The sequence below is a fragment of the Phalaenopsis equestris genome, unplaced genomic scaffold (assembly GCF_001263595.1).
Source record: "Phalaenopsis equestris unplaced genomic scaffold, ASM126359v1 Scaffold000114, whole genome shotgun sequence".
In the NCBI taxonomy this organism is placed as follows: Eukaryota; Viridiplantae; Streptophyta; class Magnoliopsida; order Asparagales; family Orchidaceae; genus Phalaenopsis; species Phalaenopsis equestris.
Genome location: NW_018164556.1, coordinates 371424 through 382957, shown reverse-complemented (window position 1 = coordinate 382957; position 11534 = coordinate 371424). Strand labels below are relative to the sequence as shown.

At 33.4% G+C, this 11534-nt stretch overlaps 1 protein-coding gene across 1 annotated transcript in view; it reads left to right on the top strand.

Moving 5' to 3' along the window:
- The first annotated feature begins 4217 nt into the window (after window positions 1-4217).
- LOC110020977 (ER membrane protein complex subunit 1) overlaps window positions 4218-11534 on the top strand; it is a 55128-nt gene continuing 47811 nt past the window's right edge. The window contains exons 1-3 of the mRNA XM_020719286.1: window positions 4218-4394; window positions 7248-7375; window positions 7786-7848. Coding sequence (XP_020574945.1) covers window positions 4300-4394; window positions 7248-7375; window positions 7786-7848 — 286 coding nt within the window. The 5' untranslated portion in view covers window positions 4218-4299. The remainder of the gene's footprint in view (window positions 4395-7247; window positions 7376-7785; window positions 7849-11534) is intronic.

Here is an 11534-nt window from a genome sequence, read left to right as displayed (position 1 = left end):
TAGTTCATCAAAGACATATTAACTTCTAAGAGGGTAGTAACAACAGGAAAGCATTAAGTAATCAAACTGCCAATGACGATCCCCACTATATGATAACTTAACTGTAACAATCTATCAAAGAAGGATAACAACTACATTATACTCCAGAATGTTCTATTATTTTTATAAATATTATGACATTATGTCTGGGAAGGACACATATACTCATATATCTTATTTTATGAGCAAATGATCTAAGTATGTGTTTATAGATAATTAAGATATTTTTTGTTATTTTGCTCTTATCTTCAATCACTGAATAAGATTTACTTAATCATATGTGAGATATCAACCCATATATTCTTTTCATTCTTTGTTCTCTCATCATATATTCAACTGTGGAGAATGATGTCAATATAGAATCTGGCATGAAACTTGACTTGAATATAATAAAAAAAATATATATGCTGATCAACTTGTGTATGATTTCAATCATATTCATGTTAGCGTTTGAAACTTTAAGAAAAGACACTAATTTCTAGTTAATCACAAAATAATAACTCGATTATTTGTTTATGTTTTCACATAATAAAATCTTATGAAATTATAATTTATTTATTTTATATGTCAAAATGAAATAAATAAATTAAATAAATAAATTTAGTATAAATTAGTGTTGACCTAATTTTTAGTCACATAGGACTTGTTCGGACATCAACCCTTGATTTGACGCAACAAAATCGATCAAAAGGAGTGTATGTTTTTTTTTATTGGGACGCCTCAATATACGATGTCATGGTCATGCCTGACCTAGGCATGACCAGACCCCAAAGTACCTCAGAGCGGTCATGCTAGACCTGGGTGTGACCACTCCCAGGCAAACCAACTTCACATGTCAGTGATTCGTGGCCTTCGACCATGAATCAGACCACAAACCAACCGTCGCACCCATTTAGTGGCGGCGATCCGTGGCTTTTAAACCGCCGGGTTAATAGTCATTATCGAATGGCTCCGAGAGGCTCCACCACCGCCTCCCCCACCTATAACACAGGGCCTCTAACACTGGACATGACACTGTCTGAGCACTATTAGCATAGGAAGAAGAAGTGCGGAGGGAGAAGAAGAAGGGTGGCAATTCCCTGGCAAGCCTCCCCATCATCCGGTAAACCTCATTTTCTCCTGGTAAATTCTCCTTCTTCTTTTAATTTAACCATTTTTATTTAAAAGTTTTAAAACTAGGTCAATCAACTCAAAAGTCTTGGATCAGACTTAGATTTGGGCTAACTCAGGTCAAATTGAACCCAACCTAACCCTAACTCACCTAACCTAAACTCTAATCTCAACCTTAGACCTGACCTAACCCATGTTTAACTTAAACTCTAATCTCAACCTTAGACTTGACCCAACCTAATTCTAACCCAAACCTTAACCTATACCCTAGACCTAATCCAACCCATGTCAAACTCAAACCTAAACTAAACCCAATACCCGACCTAACCTAGATCTAGCCCAAAATCTAACCTAACCTAATCCAACCCAAGTCTAGCCCAAACTCTAAGCTAAACCTACCCTCCCTAATCTAAATCCTAGATTTGACCATAACAAGTCTAATCTAAAACTAAGGTCTGAGCCAGCCAAGGTCTGACCCAAGCATAAAACATACCTAACCCAAACTCTGACCTAACATGGGTATGACTCAAACTAAACTTTATTCAATCCTAACTTGACCCAAGTCTAGCCCAAATTTGATTTGATCCGAACCTTAACTTAACCAAGGTTGAAACTAACCTAGAGCCGACTAAACCCCAAGCTAAACCTTAAACCTAAACTATAATCTAGATCTGAACCTATACTGAATGTCAAAGTTAACCTTAGACTTAACCCAAACCAAACAGCCAACCTGGGTCAACCCTGCTTAACCCGGGTAAAACCCAAATAAGACTTAAGCCAACTCGAGTCAACCCCTCTTAAATTGGGTGAAACCCAAATTAAAACTAATCCAACATGAGTCAAAACAACTTAACACGAGTCAAACCCAAATCAAACCAAAGCCAACCCAACTTAACCCACGTCAAACCCAAACCAAACCTAAGCTTACAAAAGTCAACCCAACTTAACCGCGGTCAAACCCAAACGCAACTCAATCCGGATAAACTTGGTTTAACCCAGGTCAACCTAAATCAAATCCAACTTAACCCGAGCCGACCTAGGTCCAACCCAAACCCAAGTTTGCTAACCCATATTATACCTTAGCTCAATTTTGATTTAACTTAAGCTAGAAAATAAACTTACCTCGGCTCGAACTTAACCCAACTCTAATCCAAGTTTAAAATACATGTTATTCGTGTTTTATGATGTAGTTGTAATTGTATTGGTCCTTATTCGATGTAGAAACCCTAGCATCGAAGGTGGAGAAATAGAAACATTATCACGTGACCACCCTCAATTACATCCATATTTCAACTCCATGAATATGAAACAAGACTATGCCCAATGGAGTGCCCAAGCAAACCCTAACAGAAGAGAAACTATTCCAGAGTAGAGAAAATATGGAGCTCACAAACACTCCCAAATCTATCTCAGACAGAAAGTGCTTCAAGTGCCACATGTTTGGATACATTTCATTAAAATTTTGATTAATTTTTTGAAGATTCCATGGAATAAATTCACTACTAAGTTTCAGTTCAGTACATTTTGTAATGTACCCACATACCATATGATCACACAAGTGTGGTGAATAACAATTTAGAAATTTTTTTATGTGATTTGTGGGAAATAATATCCGATAATGAGATCCAAGCCATTTCAGAAAAAAAAAACCTCTCCAAGTCGGAGAGAATGCATGAAGTTCCGTCACAAAATCATAGTCTACGACCCCACGATTGTAAGCTTCAATAAACACAAAATCATGAATACTGTGAATGTGATATAAACAAATCAAACAACTACACTATCATATTATCAAATTCAACATGGAATTTTGACTTTTCTAGTTTATTTATTGTCTTTCTTATAATTAGGATTTCTTTATACAAGAGACAATTTAAATGTTTTATATTTCTACTTTGTTGATTTTTGCTTGATTTTATTTTTATCGGAGATTGTGATATATGTTTTCTAACAAAATGAGTGTTGTATCCTCTTTTGCAAGTAGCATGTTTATAGATAGCACAAGAAAATATGCCGAATCTCCTCCTTGTTTATATGTCGTGATTTCAGAGCTCTTTTTACTGTTTTCAATAAGGATAATCACCAAACAATGCTTATCCCCGCCCAAACACCATCAAGCTCTCGAGTTATTACTCCCCTGCCACTCCACAACCACCTCCTTGCTAAATCACCTTCCTATCTATCTTTAATAAGCCTTAAAATGATGTTAGGGACATTGGCCTTTAATGGAAAAGTCATCATTATGGATCAATATGTGTATTGTGGTACTAAATAATTTTGATTCATGTTAATTATAAGTTGGCCATATGATAAGACCTTTTTGAATCCTCAACCTTATTTGTCACCCTTTATGTTATCGTGGAGCGTCAAATAATTATTAAATTACAATACAATAAAATTATTAATACAATGACTCAATTAAGCCATAATGTTCTTAATTGAATCTACTATGTGCATCTTGTTTATACAACATAACACTATTTAGGTTTGATATATGATGTATCATTTTGAATTATTTTTTAAGTGGTTTATATAATTCGTTGTCATAAACAAACGACGAGCTCTTTAAAACTGCTTTATGCTAACATGCTGAAATATTATCAAATTATAATATTGAGACGTTTATTTATAAATTTAGTTTTGTCAAATATTCTTAAGTTTGTGAGTTGATGCAATTTGATATATTCAGATATGATTTACCAATTGAGTTGGGATCTTGTTAGATGGACTTATTATTGCTTATAGAGTCTTGATACACAACTTGGAGGGATAATTATATAAGGACACCCAACATTTTGCTATTTATAAAATTAACATCAAAGTAATTTTTTTAAGTGTCAAACTGATGCATTTACATGACATAATTAAATCATTTAAAAATTGATAAAAATGAAAATATAGGTTGAAATTTTATCATGAAAATTGATAATTTAGCAAGAAATTTAAAAAATGGATGGTAGAGATCGCAATATTTATAGACAGTAATCTTTTGAGTGCTAGGATCGATGTTCTTCTTCCAACCCGAATAGGACAGCGCCCGTTTTTGCGGCTCTGTTTTTCGGTTTTGCCCGAAAACATCTGCTTTGACTTATGACCCACTAGATTTTCGTTGCGCGCCTCTCCCCTCGCAGCGATCCAACCTCCGCCTTCATGGCGGTTAGGTTTTTCCTTGTGTTTCTGATACTGCTTTTCCACTCAACCATATCTTCTGCCGTATACGAGGATCAAGTAGGGCTTGCGGATTGGTGCGCAGATCTCCCATACTTTTATTTAAAATATCCTTTAATCTGTTTATGCTTCAATAACAGGAATAGTGTAGCAGGATCTTGTCTGTTTTAAATGTGGGCTGTAACTGCTTGACCTCTCGTTTCTCTTTCTATTCTGCCTTTCCCTTTTCCCGAGTTATGACATTTATGCCTATTGGGGTTCTAAATTGTTGCTTTGCATAATTGATTGTGTTTCATTTAACGTTTTGGGAGATTTTTGTATGCCATCGGGGTAATTAAAATTTATCTTTACAATTAGCGGTATTTTTTCCGTTTTAACAAATACTTATTGGATAGAGAATGTTGCGATGTATGTGCATGGTTGCGAATTTTGCCAAATCGATGCTCAATCTGAGCTTCTGAATGCTTCAGTCATAGTGTGCTTGATTGGCTTGGGGATTAACCTCTAATTAAATATAGGCCATCCATCCAATACGATAAATGATTTCGTTTCATGTTTGTTTGTCTGTATTAGGAAATCCTGTTGGATTAATGAACCTTTTTGGCGAGGACTGACAACCATCCTATCATGTGGTCTTGAAATTAACTCTATACATTTAAAGAAAATTGTGTGCATGCCAAATGCGGATTGGTTTGATTTTGATTCATCCTTTAAGATTACATGATATCGTGCATACCAAATTGAGATTTGTTAATTTTTCTGTACTCAACCAAGTTTCGCTACTTACTGGACATTTATTATTCACAGAGTTAATATATTCTTGAACAAAAATGCCTTGAATATGCATAGTTTCCTGGTAAAGTGATGGAGGTAATTGTGACAAATAAATTGTATTTTTAGAGGTCGATGATATTTATGCAATTCGAAAGAGAATAATAGTTGATTCTGAAGTTATCAAGATACTAAGGTTGCAGACTATGATGCATTAACACAAACTTGGGTTCAAGCATAGAATGCGAAACTTACGTGTATGCATCTTTTTAGAAATAAAATTTTCTTTTTTCACAACTGTAACAAACATTTTTATCAAATAATAGAATTAAAATAGTATTTTTTATTATATAATAAAAAGGCATTCCCAATGCATGAAGGTGTTGCATATGCAAGGATATTGAGAGGAGATTTATCATTACGTGAAATGAATTCGTGATGTCTGGGCCAAAAAAAGACAACCTAAATGTTGATATAGTTTCCACCTCTCTAATTCCATTTTGTTGTAGGACTTGTAAATCAAATAAGATAAAATATAATATTTATAATTAGAATAGCATAATTTGTCTGTAATTTGTATTTTTCCAATAATTTTCAAATTTTTTAAAGAAAAAGCGGCTTGTCAAATGGTTTGTCCAGCCTATCATTCTCAGAGTGCCTGTATGCCCCAGTTTTCACATAGTGTCCCAAATGACTCAACCGTCTGCAAACGTTTTTTACTTAGAAGAATGGAGAGTAAGATCATGTAAAAACAATTGTACAAGATTTGATGTCGGCTCCATTGAATGATTAGAGCAGATTTAATTATTTTTTATTCCCCATTGAAAGAATGGGCATAAAACCTTACATGTATGCATCTTTTTAGAAATAAAATTTTCTTTGTTCACAACTGTAACAAACATTTTTATCAAATCATAGATGTAAAATAGTAGTTTTTATTATATAATAAAAAGGCGTTCCAAATGCATGAAGATGTTGCAAGGATCTCAAGATGAGAATTATCATTACACACCATTTTAAACTTTTTTCATGAAATGAATTTGTGATCTCCGGGCCAAGAAAAAGTAACCTAAATGTTGATATAGTATCCACGTCTCTGATTACATTGTGTTGTAGGACTTGTAAATCAAATATGACAAATATAATATTTATAATTAGAGTAGCATACTTTGTCTATAAGTTGTATTTTCCCAAAAAAAATTATTTTTTTCTAAGAAAAAAGTGGTTTGTCCAGTCTTATCATTCTTAGAGTGTACGTATGCCCCAGTTTTCACTGGGGTTTCACCCCCCGCCCTCCCCCCCCCCCAAAAAAAAAAAAAAAAACTAATGAAAACTTTCGCCACCTACTAACATGGTTAGGATTTGTTGTTTTATTTTTCTATAGCCTGAATTGTTTAAGGTTTATTTGGGATCACTTTTTTATTTGTTTTTAGTTTTTATTTTTGCTTTTATTTTAAAATATGTTTATTTAGTGCACTTTTTGCATGTTTTTTTTTTGTTTTTAAAAATAAAGTAGATAGTTTTTATGAACACTCAAAACATATAGAAGTTGTTTTGAGTGTTTTTCAAAACAACAAAGAATGTCGTATCATACCGTACATGTTTAATTTTAAATCGAAACAGTAAAAAAAAAAAATCAAAAGTGATCCCGAATATCTTCTGAAGTTAATGGTCAAGGGCCGATGCCAAGCTAGTTTTTAAAATTGTTTCCTTTAAAATGCTATACTGTAAATCTGTAATGTAATTATTATTGCACCATTTATTTGGGGGAAATATTTGCATACGGAATATGCATACAAAGCTGCGTGCGTAATAATTGCATACGGAATATGCACACAGAGCTGCGTGCGTAATATCCACTCAATAACCTCCGCTTCGCGGTTATTAGGGGGTTATTGGGAGTCTATTGAGGTATTAATTTCAATAACATATAATCTTAATAACATTTCAATAACCTTCGCGGGTTCTATTTCGATGTTATTCATAAGTTATTATGAGGGTATTACGTGGTTAAAGGAGTACGCACGCAGAGCTGCGTGCGTATTCCGTATGCAAATATTTCCCTTTATTTGGTGGGTTAGATGCTTAAATGTTTGCACATGAGATGTGGTTCATTGTTTGATATCCTGAGCGGATTGGGTTGTTTGTTTGTACTGCAGGCACCAAAGATACATAGGAAAAACAAAACATGCTGTTTTCCATAGTCATAAAACAGGCAGAAAACGTGTATTTGTTTCCACAGAAGAGAATGTAATTGCATCTCTTGACCTCCGGACAGGAGATATATGTAAGACTATCAGCTATGTATAAGATGCATCAAATCTTACATTCATTTTTTAATGTGCTTATGGAGGAAATTTGGTCGTGTCCACATTTCAAGAATGCAAATTTGATGTCTTTTTTTATGGATATTTACATATATAGCACCCAATTCTTATGAATTTACTTATCTCACACCCAAACTTTGATTTTTACAAACTAAGCACCCTTTCCTATGTTTGAAAAGATGTATGAAAAGGTGGATTACACATTTTCCATAGGTAGGGTGCTTTGGATATAAAAATTAAAGTTTAGGTGCGAGATAAGTAAATGCTAAGAATTGTGTGTTATGTATGTAAATTCCGCTTTTAGTAATGACATGTTTTTTTTTCACTGATTTCTTATTTATCTAAAACTGTCTTTCATTTGTTCATGCAGTTTGGCGTCATGTTCTTGGAGAAAATGACCCTGTCAATCAAGTTGATATTGCTCTTGGGAAATGTAATTATCCACCTCCTTTGTTTTTCCTTATTTAGTTGTTTGTGTAAGGTGCTGGTTAAATGCTGGTACTTCTCGATTTTATTGTAATTACCCTATCACATCTTTTATTGTTTGATTTTGGTACAATTTTCATACCTCATTATAATCTTCCTGAAGCATAAAGTCTAAAATAGTTTATTTAATTTCAGTTGTCTATCTGAAATTTGTGGTTGTCATTGACTTGAAGTGAGGCATTGATTTGATTTACATTTATGATGCGTTGCTTATGGTCAACCCCTTACTCTGATGACATTTTATAAGTTACCTAGGGATTCATTTGATGGGATTATGGAAAGCTATTTTTTGAAAGTATTTTAAATTTCTTGAACATGTGAATAATTTAGAAATGGTCGACATTAAACTAAGTTGAGTGATGCATGTTAGGTCATTGTGAATGTACATCATGCACTTTAAGATCATATCATTTTGTCACTTGGATGGTGCTCGTAAAAATACTTAGGATGAGTTATGCTTAAGAATTTGAATTAATAAGGTGGAATCTATAATAATGGAGTAAAATGCTTAAAATATAAGAGGCTTAGGATAGCGAAGGAATGATTGAGTATATGATTTGAGAATTTACTAAATGTGAAGTTGATAATCAACAACTAATAATTTTGAGAGGCTTTGTGATTCTTTCATGTGATTAGTTGTCATGTCGTGTTGATTTTTATTCAAATAAAGATGGATATTGATATAGTTAAAGTTGATGTTTGGAGATGAAAAGTTACAAATTAATTAAGGCTACTTTGCAAATTGAGAATATTGTAAAGTTCCAATATAAAATTTAGTGTTGGGCAACACAATAACCATTGAAAACCAAATAACTGTTTAAAAGGAATAAAGTGATAGATGATTATATTAGTTAGGCAGTGGAAGTAGTAATTTTCGAATTTAAGAATGTGAGAAATAGGTTTTGATGGTTTAGGCATTTAAAAGGTTGAGAGAAGATGCACATAAAAGATTGAAAGTTAAAATAAATATATGAGAAATATCGCAATAGGGAGAAGAATCGTAAAATTTGTAGAGGGAAGCAAATCTTAGCAACGACGGATAAATTGGTAATTTGTACTTACCTAATGCGGAACGTCGGTCCGACAATTCAGCCTCATTGTTTCGGAATTTCACTAGTGAAGCTTTGCGGTGGTAGCGAAGTTCTTCGCGACAACTCTTCCAAACAATAGTTTTTTCCATTTCTGTTTCGTTTCCACTACGACGGAGGCAAGCCGCAACCTCAAATGAGGCTTAAATCTAAAGGACTGCTACTCCTATTCTTGTTTCTTGCTTGAAGCCAACTGTTTACACGAAGTTGGTCGGACCACTTCCACCAAATCCTTCCAAGACTGCTACTCCTATTCTTGTTTCTTGCTTGAAGCCCACTGTCACCAAATCCTTCCAGGGACCCCTTCCACCAAATCCTTCCAATCAGTTGGTGCTCACTGTCTTCAATTGTGGACAACCATCAGAGAAGATTTTTTGGAGAGCTCCATTGACTATTTATGGCGGATTCCAAGACTCCGTTATAAAACTCCTTTCATTCTCTCCTTTCCAAGCCCAAGGTCCCTAAATTGAGCATAAAATCTTGCATACTTATTGTTAAAATTGTAGAAATACCCTAATGACGGGCTGTTTGGGATTTAATTAGTAGGATGTAGTAAATTATGTAAATCCAAATTCAATAAAAATTTAGGTGTTTGTTAAACCCGAAAAAATTGTTTGGATTTGCTAAATCTAGTTAAATCTTGACAACTTCTTTCAGGATTAATTATAACTATCCTAAACTAATTAAATAATGATTGGTACTTTATTATCCATTAATTAAGCATTAATTAATTAAATTAAATTAATTAAAATAGCCTCTGCTTAATTAAATTAAGTGAAAGTTAACTTTCACAAAATACTATTTTTATGTATCATCTTTTAATAAGTTATAAATTTAATGAAAATTAATTTTTTTAGTAATTCAAAGATGACCATTTTAATTTATTTACTTAAATTTTTTGTAATTAGTAGCCTAATTAATCTAATCAATATTATTAATTAAATTAAATGAGTATTTTGTGTACTTAATCCCCATTCTCTTACTACTAATTTGAAACACTCATCTTCCTCCCCTCTTATGCTTTTACCAAAAGCCCTATCCTAGACCCTTATCTTCCTTCCCCTTTTTGCTCCTACCTGAAACACTAGAAAAATAATTGCGATATGGCTTGCAACTGAGTGACAAGTCACGGCAAGAATTTGTGTTGGCGCTTGCAAGTGTAGTTAGAAGCCGCGATGGAAGCTTGTAGGCCAATATTTCTTCCCCTTTTTTCTCTTTCGTGCCTTTCTTTCTGCTAAATTCCTTTAAATTTGCCGAACAACTAGATTTTGTATATACCATATTTATGATGAAAATTGGTGAAATCTAAATTTAGAAAATCCAATGATTTAAGATAGCCTTTTCCAGTATTTGGCAGAATTTAAGTTAAATCCTGTTGTTAATCCATTCTAAAAAAACCCCTTGAGCCCATTAGCAAGTTAATGGAACACAAAATATAAAACTATGTCATTCTCCCCCAAGCTGAAGAAGACTTGCACTCAATGTCTTTTCTTTCCCCTAGTATGGTAAAATATGTAACGTTTGGGGTTGCAAATATATTGGGATCCCTTAAAAAATAAATCTTATAAGCACGTGCTTTAATGTGTTTGACGATCTTCTTGGCATCTGCCCCCTTATTGAAGAAATTTTTTTGTTGGGATAAGGTTATTTTTGTACCACTTTTGGTCGAAGAATATTGAGTAGAGCATATTTTTTGCTAAGGATATCAACAATTTTATTTTGGATTGTCGAATTGTGCTTCGAACTATAGATGAAGAATGAAAAAATTTCGGCCCAATTAATTTGCATACCATTGGTATGTTTCTTGGTATTTTTAATCCTCATTTGGCACATGCTCATTTTGTTTTTTTCCATAATCACCAGCTTATGAATAGGCTTTAAGTCATGTATGGCATTTATGAATGTTGACTTGGAGACCTCAGTGTTGTTTGCAACTTCTTTAATTCTATCACGTTGTAGTATAAATCCTTTTGCTGTTGTTGTAGTGGTATAAGTCCTTGTAATTGCATTCCAAAGCATAAATGTTTTTGTAACCATTGTAGATAGCGTTTCTGTTGTATTGTTACAGTCTCTCTAGCAGTAAATGACAATTAACCATTGGAATAACGTTGCATTTTGCTTTATCGTAAAGATTTTTGCTGATGGAAATTTGTACTAAACTTAGTTAAGCTACTTTAATTTTATGTTACTTCTTTAAACATGAGAGCTTGTAAGGCATATGATGATCTTGTTTGAGAAGGTTCAATTTTTTTACCATTTTTGTATAGATGACATTCTCATAACTTCATCAATGATTGCGTATCTCCCGTTAAAGAATGCACCTCATATGAAATTTTTTCGCTCCAATTCTGTCAATAGTGGTGCCTAGCACTCTATAAATAACAAATTCTTGCCTTTGGGTTGTGGTGATCCTCTTCTTGGATTTTGTTTTCTTATGAGCTTCTTCTAATAGTGAAATCAACGGTGTAGATAATTTGATGCAATATGACCAAATCATAGGCACTTAACATTTGATAAGTTGGGTCTTATTAGTGTTGGTACTTTT